This window comes from Osmerus mordax, chromosome 25 (genome assembly GCF_038355195.1).
Source record: "Osmerus mordax isolate fOsmMor3 chromosome 25, fOsmMor3.pri, whole genome shotgun sequence".
In the NCBI taxonomy this organism is placed as follows: Eukaryota; Metazoa; Chordata; class Actinopteri; order Osmeriformes; family Osmeridae; genus Osmerus; species Osmerus mordax.
In genome coordinates this window covers 3,988,683-4,008,972 of record NC_090074.1, presented here as the reverse complement: position 1 = coordinate 4,008,972, position 20,290 = coordinate 3,988,683, and the positions used below count along the sequence as shown (strand labels likewise).

General features: G+C 32.7%; 7 protein-coding genes across 7 annotated transcripts; all 7 read right to left on the bottom strand.

The window, feature by feature from the left end:
- Window positions 1-1,790: 1,790 nt before the first annotated feature.
- Window positions 1,791-2,732, bottom strand: LOC136933309 (olfactory receptor 4B13-like). Its single transcript, XM_067228626.1, has one exon. It carries the CDS (start codon window positions 2,730-2,732, stop codon window positions 1,791-1,793), a length of 942 nt encoding a protein of 313 aa, XP_067084727.1.
- Window positions 2,733-4,415: 1,683 nt separating this feature from the next.
- LOC136933308 (olfactory receptor 4B13-like) lies at window positions 4,416-5,357 on the bottom strand. The gene has a single exon (XM_067228625.1). The coding sequence runs from the start codon at window positions 5,355-5,357 to the stop codon at window positions 4,416-4,418; it is 942 nt and encodes a 313-aa protein (XP_067084726.1).
- Window positions 5,358-7,086: 1,729 nt separating this feature from the next.
- LOC136933307 (olfactory receptor 8A1-like) lies at window positions 7,087-8,031 on the bottom strand (the record flags this gene model as incomplete). The annotated part of the gene is made up of 1 exon (XM_067228624.1): window positions 7,087-8,031. A coding segment is annotated over one exon (945 nt), but the record flags the coding sequence as incomplete, so codon positions are not given.
- Window positions 8,032-9,840: 1,809 nt separating this feature from the next.
- LOC136933306 (olfactory receptor 4B13-like) lies at window positions 9,841-11,128 on the bottom strand. Its single transcript, XM_067228623.1, has 2 exons — window positions 11,117-11,128; window positions 9,841-10,806 (listed from the first exon to the last, which is right to left on the bottom strand). Exons 1-2 carry the CDS (start codon window positions 11,126-11,128, stop codon window positions 9,841-9,843), a joined length of 978 nt encoding a protein of 325 aa, XP_067084724.1.
- A 1,327-nt stretch (window positions 11,129-12,455) lies between these two features.
- LOC136933305 (olfactory receptor 4B13-like) lies at window positions 12,456-13,744 on the bottom strand. Its single transcript, XM_067228622.1, has 2 exons — window positions 13,733-13,744; window positions 12,456-13,421 (listed from the first exon to the last, which is right to left on the bottom strand). The coding sequence occupies exons 1-2, from the start codon at window positions 13,742-13,744 to the stop codon at window positions 12,456-12,458; spliced, it is 978 nt and encodes a 325-aa protein (XP_067084723.1).
- Window positions 13,745-15,208: 1,464 nt separating this feature from the next.
- Window positions 15,209-16,497, bottom strand: LOC136933304 (olfactory receptor 4B13-like). Its single transcript, XM_067228620.1, has 2 exons — window positions 16,486-16,497; window positions 15,209-16,174 (listed from the first exon to the last, which is right to left on the bottom strand). Exons 1-2 carry the CDS (start codon window positions 16,495-16,497, stop codon window positions 15,209-15,211), a joined length of 978 nt encoding a protein of 325 aa, XP_067084721.1.
- A 1,450-nt stretch (window positions 16,498-17,947) lies between these two features.
- On the bottom strand, window positions 17,948-18,892 carry LOC136933303 (olfactory receptor 8A1-like; the record flags this gene model as incomplete). Its single annotated transcript, XM_067228619.1, has 1 exon — window positions 17,948-18,892. A coding segment is annotated over one exon (945 nt), but the record flags the coding sequence as incomplete, so codon positions are not given.
- Between the last annotated feature and the right edge of the window lie 1,398 nt (window positions 18,893-20,290).

Below are 20,290 nucleotides of genomic sequence, written 5' to 3'. Positions count from 1 at the left end.
TATGAACTTATTTCTAACCTCTTCAGTCATGTGGTCTTTGAAACGCTCAAACTATGTCACATGATCAGAATCCCTGGACAGTATTCTTTCATCATGAGAAGTGAGTAAATATTCATTCCTCCACCACTGGGTGTGCTCTACTATAATAATGTATGTTGATCTTATCTAATGTTCTTTGAGATTAAGAAAATTATATTTTAGATTCGTAATTGGCGTTTATAATTATGAATGTCGTTGGCACAATTTATGTTTCTGTTTGGTCTAAAAGCACATGATTATTCTGCAGGCACCTTTTGATTGAGAATGCATTCTGGAATATGCAGAACACCTTAGGTAACTTTTAATAATAACTGGCCTTGATAGACCAGAAAATACACTTTATAAGTAACTGTAAAATTCACAATGTGTTCAAATGCAAGCATGTAATATTATTGTCTTAGTCAAATACATACTGAATATGTCATATAGTTCATCAGGTTTTTCAATAGCTCTATTGACATATTGTTTTATTTCAGAAGCTAATAGTTGTCACATCCCGCCCAACTCCAGAGGTCATGTCTTGGTTCTTTCTGTGTACTCACCTCTCCTCTCATTTCAGTGTCTCCTACCCTGCCTGCGATTGACCTGCTCAGCCCTGATTGACAGCACCTGTTTTCAATCTAGCCCCAGTGTATTTAGCCCTTGTGTTTCAATCTCTCATTGCTAGTTTGTCTTTGTACCTCATGTCATTCTCTGCCTTGACTTCTGAATCCAGTAAAACCTTTTTTGTGAATATTCTGAGTCGTGCTTTTGAGTCCACCACCTATCGCCGTTACAATAGTGTTCTTTCGCCTCCATAATCTAACTAATATCTCCAGAACTATAATATGGTTTCAAAACAGGTTGAGTTGTAACAGTTTATGCCAGTGTATATTGTTAGAAAAAGCTCAATATTGACAAGGGTGAACCTTAACATCAACTATACTTTTTGACATTGTCTAGTCAATGGATCACAGGAAAATTCTTGTAGAATATTTGTATATATTGTAATGTACAATACATATACATCAACATGTATTTCTTTGAGCTTCCAGGTGAGTCACATATGCTGTTACTGAAACATAGTAAACATTCAAATAAATAACTGTCATACAATATACTTATTATGGCCCTGATATATACTTACAATATATCACAGAAACATTCAGAGATGTTTGCAAGTGTAATGCAGTTGGTCTGAAATGACTGAGAACATCTAATAGTCAACATAATGTGCTTTGAATTGAATTTAAATTCTAACATTTGAATTTGTCTGATTGTCGCATTTGTATCCTTATTTTAGGTGACATTTTGTAATATTGAGAACTGAACAACAATAAAACCAAACATATTGTAAATCCGTTGATTTACTGTAAGGAAAGTGCACACACCCAACACATAACACACATAACATAAACATAGGTATACACATTGTTATGAACCTTCAAACCTTTCATGAATAATGGGAATGTAAAAGCATTGAAAACACAAAATTTACATTTAGACCTTTATTTAGCACATACCGTAAATAGTGAATACTTTTGCTAAATAATGACAGGTGAATCACATGTAATGCAGAAAGGAATGAAAAACAATCCATGTTATAAGACAAAGCAATTCAATTTTAGTGCAAAAAAATTATATGCTGTACGGAGAACCAAACAAATAAAATAATAATAATAAAATGTCTGGGCTGAAGTAATAGACTGTTGAGTAAATCTATTGAATATGGTAAACCATGTATTAACATGATCAATGCATAAGATAATCATCTACTGTGTTGGCACAGTTTTTCTATGACCTTTAATACATTTGAACACTGACAGGCGTATGGATCGAATACTCAAACCATAAATGAGTGGATTGAGAATAGGGGGAAATATCAGAAAGAAAAGGGACATGAACACTTGAGTTTCGTAAGGCAGATGACGTAGGTCAAATCTGCTTTGCAGTATTTCAAAAAAGCATCCAACTGAATACATAGAGACAGCAAACAGGTGTGGGGTGCAAGTTGTGATGGCTTTTTTCTTCATCTCCCTGGAAGACAAACATATTCTGAAAATCTGTACATACGAGAAAAGAACCATGACTAACTGTGGAAAACTATATAGAACTAAAGATGCTAAACCCACAATGTTAATAACAGCTGTATTTGAGCAGGATAGCTTCACTAGTGAGTAATTGGTGCAGTACAACTTGTCAATGTCCTGTTGACAAAATCGTAGTTGAAGAGTTATGATAAATAAAAACTGAAATGCAATCAAGGGATAAACCCAAGTGAACACAATAAGCTTATACACTTTGCTCAGTGACATGATCGTGTGGTAGTGCAATGGGTGACAGATGGCAGCATACCTGTCATAGCTCATCACTGCAAGAATTGTAAATTCAATAATAGCATACGTATGTATACCATATATCTGGATTCGACAACAGGCTAGTGACACTTCATATTTGGTTGTTAATAAATTACTCAGAAGGGCTGGCAAAAGAATAGTACTTCCATAGACACCATTTGCTGCTAAGTTACCAATAAAGAAATACATTGGCTCGTGCAACGTTTTCTCAACACCGATCACAGAAATTAGAAGTACGTTTTCCGCAATGATGATGATGTAGATAATAAGAAAAATGCTAAAGTATTCATGCTTCAATTTTTCCATTCCATAGTAGGCAGTCAACACGATGGATGTAACATCAGAGGAATTTTCCATAATTGAGACCGATTTTTTTAAACACTGGGAAAGAAATACAAGTGTTATTTATTTATTGCTCTTCTTTTCAAATAAAAGTTTACTATCTACAATATTTTCAATTTCCTTAATACGAGAATAATACTCATAGTCATCCTAGTAGTAGTAGCAGCAATATTATTGTTAATACTAATAATAATAACAATAATAGCAATAAATCAGAACACTTGAATAGGAACTGACTAATATTTTATACTAACATTTCTAATGTACTGATGTCAGTTCTTACCTGTGTGCTATCTCCACACATATGAAATGAATTTAATAGAAGCTCTTATGAACTTATTTCTAACCTCTTCAGTCATGTGGTCTTTGATACGCTCAAACTTTGTCACACAGGATCAGGATCCCTGGACAGTATTCTTTCATCATGAGAAGTGAGTAAATAGTCATTCATGCACCACTGGGTGTGCTATACTATGATCATGTATGTTGATCTTATCTAATATGTTTTCAGATTAAGAAAATTATATTTTAGATTTGTGATTGGCGTTTATAAATATTAATGTTGGCACAATTTATGTTTCTGTTTGGCCTAAAATCACAAGGTAATTCAGTAGGCACCTTTTGAATGACAATGCATTCTGAAATATGCAGCAGACCTTAGGTAACCTTTTATAATAACTGGCCTTTAGTAGTAGTAGTCAAATACATACTGAATATATCATATAGTTCATCATGTTTTTCAATGGCTCTATTGAAATATTGTTTTATTGCAGAAGCTAACAGCATTCTTTCACCTCCATAATCTAACTAATATCTCCAGAATTATAATATTTATTAAAAACAGGTTGAGTTGTAACAGCTTATGCCAGTCTATGTTGTTAGAACAAGCTCAATATTGACAAGGCTGAACCTTAACATCAACTTTACTTTTTGACATTGTCTAGTCAACGGATCACAGGATATTTCTTGTAGAATATTTGTATATATTGTAATATATCATGTACATACATCAACATGTATTTCTTTGAGCTTCCAGGTGATGCACATATGCTGTTATTGCTATGTAGTAAACATTCAAATTAATAACTGTCATACAATATACTTATAATGCCCCTGATATATACTTACAATATATCACAGAAACATTCAGAGATGTTTGCAAGTGTAATGCAGTTGGTCTGAAATGACTGAGAACATCTAATAGTCAACATAATGTGCTTTGAATTGAATTTAAATTCAAACAATTGAATTAGTCTATAACAATTGTCTCATTTGTATACTTATTTTAGGTGACATTTTGTAATATTGAGAAAAGAACAACAACAAAACAAAACACACATAACACAAACATAGGTATACACATTGTTATGAACCTTCAAACCTTTCATGAATAATGGGAATGTAAACGCATTGAAAACACAACATTTACATTGAGACGTTTATTTAGCACATACCGTAAATAGCGAATATTTTTGCTGAATAATGACAGGTGAATCACAGGTGATGCAGAAATGAATGAAAAACAATCCACATCATAAGACAAAGCAATTCAATGTTAGTACAACAGAATTAAATGCTGTATGGAGAAGCAAAAATAAATAAATAAATACAAGTCTGGGTTAAAGTAATGGACTCTTCAGTAAATCTATTGAATATGGTAAATCATGCATTAACATGATCAATAAACAAGAAAATAATCTACTGTGTTGGCACAGTTTTTCTATGACCTTTAATACATTTGAACACTGACAGGCGTATGGATCGAATACTCAAACCATAAATGAGTGGATTGAGAATAGGGGGAAATATCAGAAAGAAAAGGGACATGAACACATGAGTTTCGTAAGGCAGATGACGTAGGTCAAATCTGCTTTGCAGTATTTCAAAAAAGCATCCTATAGAGTACAATGAGACAGCAAACAGGTGTGGGGTGCAAGTTGTGATGGCTTTGATCTTCATCTCCCTAGAAGACAAACATATTCTGAAAATCTGTACATACGAGAAAAGGACCATGATTAACTGTGGAAAAGTATATAGAACTGTAAATACTAAACCCACAATGTTAATAACAGCTGTATTTGAGCAGGATAGCTTCACTAGTGAGTAATTGATGCAGTACAACTTGTCAATGACCTGTTGACAAAATCGTAGTTGAATAGAGATGATTACAAAAATCAGAAATACAATCAAGGGATAAACCCAAGTGAACACAATAAGCTTATACACTTTGCTGAGTGACATGATTGTGTGGTAGTGCAATGGGTGACAGATAGCAGCATATCTATCATAACTCATCACAGAAAGAATTGTAAATTCAATAATACCATACGTGTGTAAACCATATATCTGGGTTTGACAACAGGCTAGTGATACTTCATACTTGGTTGATAATAAATTACTCAAAAGGGCTGGCAAAAGAACAGTACTTCCATAGACACCATTTGCTGCTAAGTTACCAATAAAAAAATACATTGGCTCGTGCAACTTTTTCTCAACACCGATCACAGAAATTAGAATTATGTTTTCCGTAATGATGATGATGTAGATAATAAGAAAAATGCTAAAGTATTCATGCTTCAACTTTTCCATTCCATAGTAGGCAGTCAACACGATGTATGTAACATCAGACGAATTTTCCATAATTGAGACAGATTTTTTAAAACACTGTGGGAAAGAAATACAAATGTTATTTATTTATTGCTCTTCTTTTCAAATAAAAGTTTACCATCTACAATATTTTCCATTTCTTTAATATGATAATAATCCTCATAGTAATTCAAATAGTAGTAAAAGTAGTAATATTATTGCTACTAGTACTTCTACTAATAATAACAATAATAGCAATAAATCACAACACTTGAATAGGAACTGACTAATATTTTATACTAACATTTCTAATGTACTCATGTCAGTCATTTACCTGTGTGCTATCTCCACACATATGAAATGAATTTAAGAGAAGCTCTTATGAACTTATTTCTAACCTCTTCAGTCATGTGGTCTTTGATACGCTCAAACTGTCACACAGGATCAGAATCCCTGGACAGTATTCTTTCATCATGAGAAGTGAGTAAATATTCATTCCTCCACCACTGGGTGTGCTCTACTATAATAATGTATGTTGATTTTATCTAATATTCTTTCAGATTAAGAAAATAATATTTTATATTTGTAATTAGCATTTTTAATGTTGGCACAATGTATGTTTCTGTTTGGTCTAGAAGCACCAGATCATTCAGCAGGCACCTTTTGAATGAGAATGCATTCTGAAAGATGCAGCAGACCTTAGGTAACCTTTTATAATAACTGGCCTTTATAGACCAGTAAATATAATTTATGAGTAACTGTACAATTCACAATGTGTTCAAATGCAATTATTTAATATTACTGTCATAGTCAAATACATACTGAATATATCATTTAGTTCATCATGTTTTTCAATGGCTCTATTGAAATATAGTTTTATTGCAGAAGCTAACAGCGTTCTTTCACCTCCATAATCTAACTAATATCTCCAGAACTATAATATTTATTAAAAACAGGTTGAGTTGTAACAGCTTATGCCAGTCTATGTTGTTAGAACAAGCTCAATATTGACAAGGCTGAACCTTAACATCAACCTTACTTTTTAACATTGTCTAGTCAACGGATCACAGGATATTTCTTGTAGAATATTTGTATATATTGTAATATATCATGTACATACATCAACATGTATTTCTTTGAGCTTCCAGGTGATGCACATATGCTGTTATTGCAATGTAGTAAACATTCAGAGATGTTTGCAAGTGTAATGCAGTTGTCTGAAAGGACTGAGAACATCTAATAGTCAACATAATGTGCTTTGAATTGAATTTAAATTCAAACAATTGAATTAGTCTATAACGATTGTCTCATTTGTTTCCTTTTTTTAGGTGACATTTTGTAATATTGAGAAAAGAAACACCATAAAACCAAAGATATTGTAAATCCGTTGATTTACTGTAAGGAAAGTGCACACACCCAACACATAACACACATAACATAAACATAGGTATACACATTGCTATGAACCTTCAAACCTTTCATGAATAATATGCATGTAAAAGCATTGAAAACACAAAATTTACATTGAGACCTTTATTTAGCACATGCCGTAAATTGCGAATACATTTGCTAAATAATCACAGGTGAATCACAGGTGATGCAGACATGTAATGAAAAACAATCCACATTATAAGACAAAGCAATTCAATGTTAGTGCAACAGAATTATGTGCTGTACGGAGAAGCAAGAAATAAAAAATAAAATACAAAGCCTGGGCTGAAGTAATAGACTGTTGAGTAAATCTAAACCATGCATTAACATGATCAATACACAAGAAAATAATCTACTGTGTTGGCAGAGTTTTTCTCTGACCTTTAATACATTTGAACACTGACAGGCGTATGGATCGAATACTCAAACCATAAATGAGTGGATTGAGGAAAGGGGGAAATATGAAAAAGAAAAGGGACATGAACACTTGAGTTTCGTAAGGCAGATGACGTAGGTCAAATCTGCTTTGCAGTATTTCAAAAAAGCACCCTGTAGAGTACATTGAGACAGCAAACAGGTGTGGGGTGCAAGTTGTGATGGCTTTGATCTTCATCTTCCTGGAAGACAAACATATTCTGAAAATCTGTGTATATGAGAAAATGACCATGACTAACTGTGGAAAGACATATGGAACAATAAATGCTATACCCGCAATACTAATAACAGCTGTATTTGAGCAGGATAGCTTCACTAGTGAGTAATTGATGCAGTACAACTTGTCAATGGCCTGTTGACAAAATTGTAGTTGAAGAGTTATGAAAAAAAAAAACTGAAATGCAATCAAGGGATAAACCCAAGTGAACACAATAAGCTTATACACTTTGCTCAGTGACATGATCGTGTGGTAGTGCAATGGGTGACAGATGGCAGCATACCTGTCATAGCTCATCACAGCAAGAATTGTAAATTCAATAATAACATACGTGTGTAAACCATATATCTGGGTTTGACAACAGGCTAGTGATACTTCATATTTGGTTGATAATAAATTACTCAAAAGGGCTGGCAGAAGAACAGTACTTCCATAAAGACCATTTGCTGCTAAGTTACTGATAAAAAAATACATAGGCTTGTGCAACGTTTTCTCAACACCGATCACAGAAATTAGAAGAATGTTTTCCGTAATGATGATGATGTAGATAATAAGAAAATTGCAAAAGTATGTATGCTTCAATTTTTCCATTCCATAGTAGGCAGTCAAAACAATGGACGTAACATCAGAGAAATTTTCCATATTTAAGACAGATTTGTTTTAAACACTGTGGGAAAGAAATACAAATGTTATTTATTTATTGCTCTTCTTTTCAAATAAAATTTTACCATCTACAATATTTTCAATTTCCTTAATACGAGAATAATACTCATAGTCATCCTAGTAGTAGTAGCAGCAATATTATTGTTAATACTAATAATAATAACAATAATAGCAATAAATCAGAACACTTGAATAGGAACTGACTAATATTCTATACTCACATTTCTAATGTACTGATGTCAGTTCTTACCTGTGTGCTATCTCCACACATATGAAATTACTTAACAGAAGCTCTTATGAACTTATTTCTAACCTCTTCAGTCATGTGGTCTTTGATACGCTCAAACTTTGTCACACAGGATCAGATCCCTGGACAGTATTCTTTCATCATGAGAAGTGAGTAAATAGTCATTCATCCACCACTGGGTGTGCTCTACTATGATCATGTATGTTGATCTTATCTAATATTTTTTCAGATTAAGAAAATTATATTTTAGATTTGTGATTGGCTTTTATAGATATTAATGTTGGCACAATTTATGTTTCTGTTTGGCCTAAAATCACAAGGTAATTCAGTAGGCACCTTTTGAATGAGAATGCATTCTGAAATATGCAGCAGACCTTAGGTAACCTTTTATAATAACTGGCCTTTATAGACCAGTAAATACATTTTATGAGTAACTGTACAATTCACAATGTGTTTAAATGCAATCATGTAATATTACTGTCATGGTCACATACATACAGAATATATCATATAGTTCATCATGTTTTTCAATAGCTCTATTGAAATATTGTTTTATTTCAGAAGCTAACAGCGTTCTTTCGCCTCCATAATCTAACTAATATCTCTAGAACTATAATATGGATTAAAAACAGGTTGAGTTGTAACAGCTTATGCCAGTCTATAATGTTAGAACAAGTTCAATATTGACAAGGGTGAACCTTAACATCAACTTTACTTTTTGACACTGTCTAGTCAACGGATCACAGGATAATTCTTGTAGAATATTTGTATATATTGTAATATACCATACACATACATCAACATGTATTTCTTTGAGCTTCCAGGTGATGCACATATGCTGTTATGGCAATGTAGTAAACATTACAATAAATAACTGTCATACAATATACTTATAATGCCCCTGATATATACTTACAATATATCACAGAAACATTCAGACATGTTTGCAAGTGTAATGCAGTTGGTCTGAAAGGACTGAGAACATCTAATAGTCAACAAGAAGTGCTTTGAATTTCATTTAAATTCAAACAATTGAATTAGTCTATTACGTTTGTCTCATTTGTTTCCTTATTTTAGGTGACATTTTGTAATATTGAGAAAAGAAACACAATAAAACCAAACATATTGCAAATCAGTTGATTTACTGTAAGGAAAGTGCACACACCCAACACATAACACACATAACATAAACATAGGTATACACATTGTTATGAACCTTCAAACCTTTCATGAATAATGTGAATGTAAACGCATTGAAAACACAACATTTACATTGAGACGTTTATTTAGCACATACCGTAAATAGCGAATATTTTTGCTAAATGACAGGTGAATCACAGGTGATGCAGAAATGAATGAAAAACAATCCACGTTATAAGACAAAGCAATTCAATGTTAGTGAAATATAATTATGTGCTGTACGGAGAAGCAAAAAAATTAAAATTATAATAATACGAAGTCTGGGCTGAAAAAATAGACTGTTGAGTAAATCTATTGAATATGGTAAACCATGTATTAACATGATCAATGCATAAGAAAATCATCTACTGTGTTGGCACAGTTTTTCTATGACCTTTAATACATTTGAACACTGACAGGCGTATGGATCGAATACTCAAACCATAAATGAGTGGATTGAGAATAGGGGGAAATATCAGAAAGAAAAGGGACATGAACACTTGAGTTTCGTAAGGCAGATGACGTAGGTCAAATCTGCTTTGCAGTAATTCAAAAAAGCTTCCTATAGAGTACATAGAGACAGCAAACAGGTGTGGGGTGCAAGTTGTGATGGCTTTGTTCTTCATCTCCCTGGAAGACAAACATATTCTGAAAATCTTTGCATATGACAAAAGGACCATGACTAACTGTGGAAAAGTAAATGGAACAACAAATACTAAACCCACAATGTTAATAACAGCTGTATTTGAGCAGGATAGCTTCACTAGTGAGAAATTGGTGCAGTACAACTTGTCAATGACCTGTTGACAAAATCGTAGTTGAAGATTTATGATTAAAAAAAAAAGAAATGCAATCAAGGGATAAACCCAAGTGAACACAATAAGCTTATACACCTTGCTCAGTGACATCATTGTGTGGTAGTGCAATGGGTGACAGATGGCAGCATACCTGTCATAGCTCATCACAGCAAGAATTGTAAATTCAATAAAAGCATATGTGTGTAAACCATATATCTGGGTTTGACAACAGGCTAGTGATACTTCATACTTGGTTGATAATAAATTACTCAAAAGGGCTGGCAAAAGAACAGTACTTCCATAGACACCATTTGCTGCTAAGTTACCGATAAAAAAATACATTGGCTCGTGTAACGTTTTCCCAACACCGATCACAGAAATTAGAAGAATGTTTTCCGTAATGATGATGATGTAGATAATAAGAAAAATGCAAAAGTATGTATGCTTCAATTTTTCCATTCCATAGTAGGCAGTCAACACGATAGATGTAACATCAGAGGAATTTTCCATAATCAAGACAGATTTTTTTAAACACTGTGGGAAAGATATACAAGTGTTATTTATTTATTACTCTTCTTTTCAAATAAAAGTTTACTATCTACAATATTTTCAATTTCCTTAATACGAGAATAATACTCATAGTCATCCTAGTAGTAGTAGCAGCAATATTATTGTTAATACTAATAATAATAACAATAATAGCAATAAATCAGAACACTTGAATAGGAACTGACTAATATTTTATACTAACATTTCTAATGTACTGATGTCAGTTCTTACCTGTGTGCTATCTCCACACATATGAAATGAATTTAATAGAAGCTCTTATGAACTTATTTCTAACCTCTTCAGTCATGTGGTCTTTGATACGCTCAAACTTTGTCACACAGGATCAGGATCCCTGGACAGTATTCTTTCATCATGAGAAGTGAGTAAATAGTCATTCATGCACCACTGGGTGTGCTATACTATGATCATGTATGTTAATCTTATCTAATATTTTTTCAGATTAAGAAAATTATATTTTAGATTTGTGATTGGCGTTTATAAATATTAATGTTGGCACAATTTATGTTTCTGTTTGGCTTAAAATCACAAGGTAATTCAGTAGGCACCTTTTGAATGAGAATGCATTCTGAAATATGCAGCAGACCTTAGGTAACCTTTTATAATAACTGGCCTTTAGTAGTAGTAGTCAAATACATACTGAATATATCATATAGTTCATCATGTTTTTCAATGGCTCTATTGAAATATTGTTTTATTGCAGAAGCTAACAGCGTTCTTTCACCTCCATAATCTAACTAATATCTCCAGAACTATAATATTTATTAAAAACAGGTTGAGTTGTAACAGCTTATGCCAGTCTATGTTGTTAGAACAAGCTCAATATTGACAAGGCTGAACCTTAACATCAACTTTACTTTTTGACATTGTCTAGTCAACGGATCACAGGATATTTCTTGTAGAATATTTGTATATATTGTAATATATCATGTACATACATCAACATGTATGTCTTTGAGCTTCCAGGTGATGCACATATGCTGTTATTGCTATGTAGTAAACATTCAGAGATGTTTGCAAGTGTAATGCAGTTGGTCTGAAATGACTGAGAACATCTAATAGTCAACATAATGTGCTTTGAATTGAATTTAAATTCAAATAATTGAATTAGTCTATAACGATTGTCTCATTTGTATACTTATTTTAGGTGACATTTTGTAATATTGAGAAAAGAACAACAATAAAACCAAACATATTGTAAATCAGTTGATTTACTGTATGGAAAGTGCACACACCCAACACATAACACACATAACATAAACATAGGTATACACATTGTTATGAACCTTCAAACCTTTCATGAATAATGGGAATGTAAAAGCATTGAAAACACAAAATTTACATTTAGACCTTTATTTAGCACATACCGTAAATAGTGAATGCTTTTGCTAAATAATGACAGGTGAATCACAGGTAATGCAGAAAGGAATGAAAAACAATCAATGTTATAAGACAAAGCAATTCAATTTTAGTGCAACAGAATTATATGCTGTACGGAGAACCAAACAAATAAAATAATAATGATAAAATGTCTGGGCTGAAGTAATAGACTGTTGAGTTAATCTATTGAATATGGTAAACCATGTATTAACATGATCAATGCATAAGAAAATCATCTACTGTGTTGGCATAGTTTTTCTATGACCTTTAATACATTTGAACACTGACAGGCGTATGGATCGAATACTCAAACCATAAATGAGTGGATTGAGAATAGGGGGAAATATCAGAAAGAAAAGGGACATGAACACATGAGTTTCGTAAGGCAGATGACGTAGGTCAAATCTGCTTTGCAGTATTTCAAAAAAGCATCCTATAGAGTACATTGAGACAGCAAACAGGTGTGGGGTGCAAGTTGTGATGGCTTTGATCTTCATCTCCCTGGAAGACAAACATATTCTGAAAATCTGTGCATACGAGAAAAGAACCATGACTAACTGTGGAAAAGTATATAAAACTACAGATGCTAAACCCACAATGTTAATAACAGCTGTATTTGAGCAGGATAGCTTCACTAGTGAGTAATTGATGCAGTACAACTTGTCAATGTCCTGTTGACAAAATCGTAGTTGAAGAGTTATGATAAAAAAAATCTGAAATACAATCAAGGGATAAACCCAAGTGAACACAATAAGCTTATACACTTTGCTCAGTGACATCATTGTGTGGTAGTGCAATGGGTGACAGATGGCAGCATACCTGTCATAGCTCATCACTGCAAGAATTGTAAATTCAATAATAGCATACGTATGTAAACCATATATCTGGATTCGACAACAGGCTAGTGACACTTCATATTTGGTTGATAATAAATTACTCAGAAGGGCTGGCAAAAGAATAGTACTTCCATAGACACCATTTGCTGCTAAGTTACCAATAAAGAAATACATTGGCTCGTGCAACGTTTTCTCAACACCGATCACAGAAATTAGAAGTACGTTTTCCGCAATGATGATGATGTAGATAATAAGAAAAATGCTAAAGTATTCATGCTTCAATTTTTCCATTCCATAGTAGGCAGTCAACACGATGGATGTAACATCAGAGGAATTTTCCATATTCAAGACAGATTTTTTTAAACACTGTGGGAAAGATATACAAGTGTTATTTATTTATTACTCTTCTTTACAAATAAAAGTTTACTATCTACAATATTTTCAATTTCCTTAATACGAGAATAATACTCATAGTCATCCTAGTCGTAGTAACAGCAATATTATTGTTAATACTAATAATAATAAGAATAATAGCAATAAATCAGAACACTTGAATAGGAAGTGACTAATATTTTATACTAACATTTCTAATGTACTCATGTCAGTCATTTACCTGTGTGCTATCTCCACACATATGAAATTAATTTAATAGAAGCTCTTATGAACTTATATCTAACCTCTTCAGTCATGTGGTCTTTGAAACGCTCAAACTATGTCACAGGATCATAATCCCTGGACAGTATTCTTTCATCATGAAAAGTGAGTAAATATTCATTCATCCACCACTGGGTGTGCTCTACTATAATAATGTATGTTGATTTTATATAATATTCTTTCAGATTAAGAAAATAACATTTTATATTTGTAATTGGCAATTATAATTTTTAATGTTGGCACAATGTATGTTTCTGTTTGGCCTAGAAGCACAACATCATTCAGTCGGCACCTTTTGAATGAGAATGCATTCTGAAAGATGCAGCAGACCTTAGGTAACCTTTTATAATAACTGGCCTTTATAAACCAGTAAATACAATTTATGAGTAACTGTACAATTCACAATGTGTTCAAATGCAATTATGTAATATTACTGTCATAGTCAAATACATACGGAATATATCATTTAGTTCATCATGTTTTTCAATGGCTCTATTGAAATATAGTTTTATTGCAGAAGCTAACAGCGTTCTTTCACCTCCATAATCTAACTAATATCTCAAGAACTATAATATGGATTAAAAACAGGTTGAGTTGTAACAGTTTATGCCAGTCTATGTTGTTAGAACAAGCTCAATATTGACAAGGCTGAACCTTAACATCAACTTTACTTTTTGACATTGTCTAGTCAACGGATCACAGGATATTTCTTGTAGAATATTTGTATATATTGTAATGTACCATACATGTACATCAACATGTATTTCTATGAGCTTCCAGGTGATGCACATACGCTGTTACTGCAATGTAGTAAACATTAAAATAAATAACTGTCATACAATATACTTAAAATGCCCTGATATATACTTACAACATATCACAGAAACATTCAGAGATGTTTGCAAGTGTAATTCAGTTGTCTGAAAGGACTGAGAACATCTAATAGTCAACATAATGTGCTTTGAATTGAATTTAAATTCAAACAATTGAATTAGTCTATAACGATTGTGTCATCTGTATCCTTATTTTAGGTGACATTTTGTAATATTGAGAAAAGAACAACAACAAAACCAAACATATTGTAAATCAGTTGATTTACTGTATGGAAAGTGCACACACCCAACACATAACACACATAACATAAACATAGGTATACACATTGTTATGAACCTTCAAACCTTTCATGAATAATGTGAATGTAAAAGCATTGAAAACACGAACTTTACATTGAGACCTTTATTTATCATATACCGTAAATAGCAAATATTCTTGCTAAATAATAACAGGTGAATCACAGGTGATGCGGAAATGAATGAAAAGTAATCCACATCATAAGACAAAGCAATTCAATGTTAGTACAACAGAATTAAATGCTGTATGGAGAAGCAAAAATAAATAAATAAATAAATACAATTCTGGGCTGAAGTAATGGACTCTTCAGTAAATCTATTGAATATGGTAAATCATGCACTAACATGATCAATAAACAAGAAAATAATCTACTGTGTTGGCACAGTTTTTCTATGACCTTTAATACATTTGAACACTGACAGGCGTAAGGATCGAATACTCAAACCATAAATGAGTGGATTGAGAATAGGGGGAAATATCAGAAAGAAAAGGGACATGAACACATGAGTTTCGTAAGGCAGATGACGTAGGTCAAATCTGCTTTGCAGTATGTCAAAAAAACACCCTATAGAGTACATAGAGACAGCAAACAGGTGTGGGGTGCAAGTTGTGATGGCTTTGTTCTTCATCTCCCTGGAAGACAAACATATTCTGAAAATCTTTGCATATGAGAAAAGGACCATGACTAACTGTGGAAAAGTAAATGGAACAACAAATACTAAACCCACAATGTTAATAACAGCTGTATTTGAGCAGGATAGCTTCACTAGTGAGAAATTGGTGCAGTACAACTTGTCAATAACCTGTTGACAAAATCGTAGTTGAAGATTTATGATAAAAAAAAACTGAAATGCAATCAAGGGATAAACCCAAGTGAACACAATAAGCTTATACACCTTGCTCAGTGACATCATTGTGTGGTAGTGCAATGGGTGACAGATGGCAGCATACCTGTCATAGCTCATCACAGCAAGAATTGTAAATTCAATAATAGCATATGTGTGTAAACCATATATCTGGGTTTGACAACAGGCTAGTGATACTTCATATTTGGTTGATAATAAATTACTCAAAAGGGCTGGTAAAAGAATAGTACTTCCATAGACACCATTTGCTGCTAAGTTACCGATAAAAAAATACATTGGCTCGTGTAACGTTTTCCCAACACCGATCACAGAAATTAGAAGAATGTTTTCCGTAATGATGATGATGTAGATAATAAGAAAAATGCAAAAGTATGTATGCTTCAATTTTTCCATTCCATAGTAGGCAGTCAACACGATAGATGTAACATCAGAGGAATTTTCCATAATCAAGACAGATTTTTTTAAACACTGTGGGAAAGATATACAAGTGTTATTTATTTATTACTCTTCTTTTCAAATAAAAGTTCACTATCTACAATATTTTCAATTTCCTTAATACGAGAATAATACTCATAGTCATCCTAGTAGTAGTAGCAGCAATATTATTGTTAATACTAATAATAATAAGAATAATAGCAATAAATCAGAACACTTGAATAGGAAGTGACTAATATTTTATACTAACATTTCTAATGTACTCATGTCAGTCATTTACCTGTGTGCTATCTCCACACATATGAAATTAATTTAATAGAAGCTCTTATGAACTTATATCTAACCTCTTCAGTCATGTGGTCTTTGAAACGCTCAAACTATGTCACAGGATCAGATCCCTGGACAGTATTCTTTCATCATGAGAAGTGAGTAAATATTCATTCATCCACCACTGGGTGTGCTCCCCTATAATAATGTATGTTGATTTTATCTAATATTCTTTCAGATTAAGAAAATAACATTTTATATTTGTAATTGGCAATTATAATTTTTAATGTTGGCACAATGTATGTTTCTGTTTGGCCTAGAAGCACAACATCATTCAGTAGGCACCTTTTGAATGAGAATGCATTCTGAAAGATGCAGCAGACCTTAGGTAACCTTTTATAATAACTGGCCTTTATAAACCAGTAAATACAATTTATGAGTAACTGTACAATTCACAATGTGTTCAAATGCAATTATGTAATATTACTGTCATAGTCAAATACATACGGAATATATCATTTAGTTCATCATGTTTTTCAATGGCTCTATTGAAATATAGTTTTATTGCAGAAGCTAACAGCTTTCTTTCACCTCCATAATCTAACTAATATCTCAAGAACTATAATATGGATTAAAAACAGGTTGAGTTGTAACAGTTTATGCCAGTCTATGTTGTTAGAACAAGCTCAATATTGACAAGGCTGAACCTTAACATCAACTTTACTTTTTGACATTGTCTAGTCAACGGATCACAGGATATTTCTTGTAGAATATTTGTATATATTGTAATGTACCATACATGTACATCAACATGTATTTCTATGAGCTTCCAGGTGATGCACATACGCTGTTACTGCAATGTAGTAAACATTAAAATAAATAACTGTCATACAATATACTTAAAATGCCCTGATATATACTTACAATATATCAGAGAAACATTCAGACATGTTTGCAAGTGTAATGCAGTTGGTCTGAAAGGACTGAGAACATCTAATAGTCAACAAGATGTGCTTTGAATTTAGTTTAAATTCAAACAATTGAATTAGTCTATTACGTTTGTCTCATTTGTTTCCTTTTTTAGGTGACATTTTGTAATATTGAGAAAAGAAACACAATAAAACCAAAGATATTGTAAATCCGTTGATTTACTGTAAGGAAAGTGCACACACCCAACACATAACACACATAACATAAACATAGGTATACACATTGTTATGAACCTTCAAACCTTTCATGAATAATATGCATGTAAAAGCATTGAAAACACAAAATTTACATTGAGACCTTTATTTAGCACATGCCGTAAATTGCGAATACATTTGCTAAATAATGACAGGTGAATCACAGGTGATGCAGACATGTAATGAAAAATAATCCACATTATAAGACAAAGCAATTCAATGTTAGTGCAACAGAATTATGTGCTGTACGGAGAAGCAAGAAAAAAAAAAAAAAATACAAAGCCTGGGCTGAAGTAATAGACTGTTGAGTTAATCTAAACCATGCATTAACATGATCAATACACAAGAAAATAATCTACTGTGTTGGCAGAGTTTTTCTCTGACCTTTAATACATTTGAACACTGACAGGCGTATGGATCGAATACTCAAACCATAAATGAGTGGATTGAGGAAAGGGGGAAATATGAAAAAGAAAAGGGACATGAACACTTGAGTTTCGTAAGGCAGATGACGTAGGTCAAATCTGCTTTGCAGTATTTCAAAAAAGCACCCTGTAGAGTACATTGAGACAGCAAACAGGTGTGGGGTGCAAGTTGTGATGGCTTTGATCTTCATCTTCCTGGAAGACAAACATATTCTGAAAATCTGTGTATATGAGAAAATGACCATGACTAACTGTGGAAAGACATATGGAACAATAAATGCTATACCCGCAATACTAATAACAGCTGTATTTGAGCAGGATAGCTTCACTAGTGAGTAATTGATGCAGTACAACTTGTCAATGGCCTGTTGACAAAATTGTAGTTGAAGAGTTATGAAAAAAAAAAACTGAAATGCAATCAAGGGATAAACCCAAGTGAACACAATAAGCTTATACACTTTGCTCAGTGACATGATCGTGTGGTAGTGCAATGGGTGACAGATGGCAGCATACCTGTCATAGCTCATCACAGCAAGAATTGTAAATTCAATAATAACATACGTGTGTAAACCATATATCTGGGTTTGACAACAGGCTAGTGATACTTCATATTTGGTTGATAATAAATTACTCAAAAGGGCTGGCAGAAGAACAGTACTTCCATAAAGACCATTTGCTGCTAAGTTACTGATAAAAAAATACATTGGCTTGTGCAACGTTTTCTCAACACCGATCACAGAAATTAGAAGAATGTTTTCCGTAATGATGATGATGTAGATAATAAGAAAAATGCCAAAGTATGTATGCTTCAATTTTTCCATTCCATAGTAGGCAGTCAAAACAATGGACGTAACATCAGAGAAATTTTCCATATTTAAGACAGATTTGTTTTAAACACTGTGGGAAAGAAATACAAATGTTATTTATTTATTGCTCTTCTTTTCAAATAAAATTTTACCATCTACAATATTTTCAATTTCCTTAATACGAGAATAATACTCATAGTCATCGTAGTAGTAGTAGCAGCAATATTATTGTTAATACTAATAATAATAACAATAATAGCAATAAATCAGAACACTTGAATAGGAACTGACTAATATTCTATACTCACATTTCTAATGTACTGATGTCAGTTCTTACCTGTGTGCTATCTCCACACATATGAAATTACTTAACAGAAGCTCTTATGAACTTATTTCTAACCTCTTCAGTCATGTGGTCTTTGATACGCTCAAACTTTGTCACACAGGATCAGATCCCTGGACAGTATTCTTTCATTACATTTACATTTAGTCATTTTGTAAATGTAATGTCTTTCATCATGAGAAGTGAGTAAATAGTCATTCATCCACCACTGGGTGTGCTCTACTATGATCATGTATGTTGATCTTATCTAATATTTTTTCAGATTAAGAAAATTATATTTTAGATTTGTGATTGGCTTTTATAGATATTAATGTTGGCACAATTTATGTTTCTGTTTGGCCTAAAATCACAAGGTAATTCAGTAGGCACCTTTTGAATGAGAATGCATTCTGAAATATGCAGCAGACCTTAGGTAACCTTTTATAATAACTGGCCTTTATAGACCAGTAAATACATTTTATGAGTAACTGTGCAATTCACAATGTGTTTAAATGCAATCATGTAATATTACTGTCATAGTCACATACATACAGAATATATCATATAGTTCATCATGTTTTTCAATAGCTCTATTGAAATATTGTTTTATTTCAGAAGCTAACAGCGTTCTTTCGCCTCCATAATCTAACCAATATCTCTAGAACTATAATATGGATTAAAAACAGGTTGAGTTGTAACAGTTTATGCCAGTCTATATTGTTAGAACAAGTTCAATATTGACAAGGGTGAACCTTAACATCAACTTTACTTTTTGACACTGTCTAGTCAACGGATCACAGGATAATTCTTGTAGAATATGTGTATATATTGTAATATACCATACACATACATCAACATGTATTTCTTTGAGCTTCCAGGTGATGCACATATGCTGTTATGGCAATGTAGTAAACATTACAATAAATAACTGTCATACAATATACTTATAATGCCCCTGATATATACTTACAATATATCACAGAAACATTCAGACATGTTTGCAAGTGTAATGCAGTTGGTCTGAAAGGACTGAGAACATCTACTAGTCAACAAGATGTGCTTTGAATTTCATTTAAATTCAAACAATTGAATTAGTCTATTACGTTTGTCTCATTTGTTTCCTTATTTTAGGTGACATTTTGTAA

What these genes read in the sequence shown, in the direction of transcription:
- LOC136933309 (XM_067228626.1), bottom strand. Translation starts at nt 2,732, where the DNA reads ATGGAAAATTCCTCTGATGTTACATCCATCGTGTTGACTGCCTACTAT.
- LOC136933308 (XM_067228625.1), bottom strand. Translation starts at nt 5,357, where the DNA reads ATGGAAAATTCGTCTGATGTTACATACATCGTGTTGACTGCCTACTAT.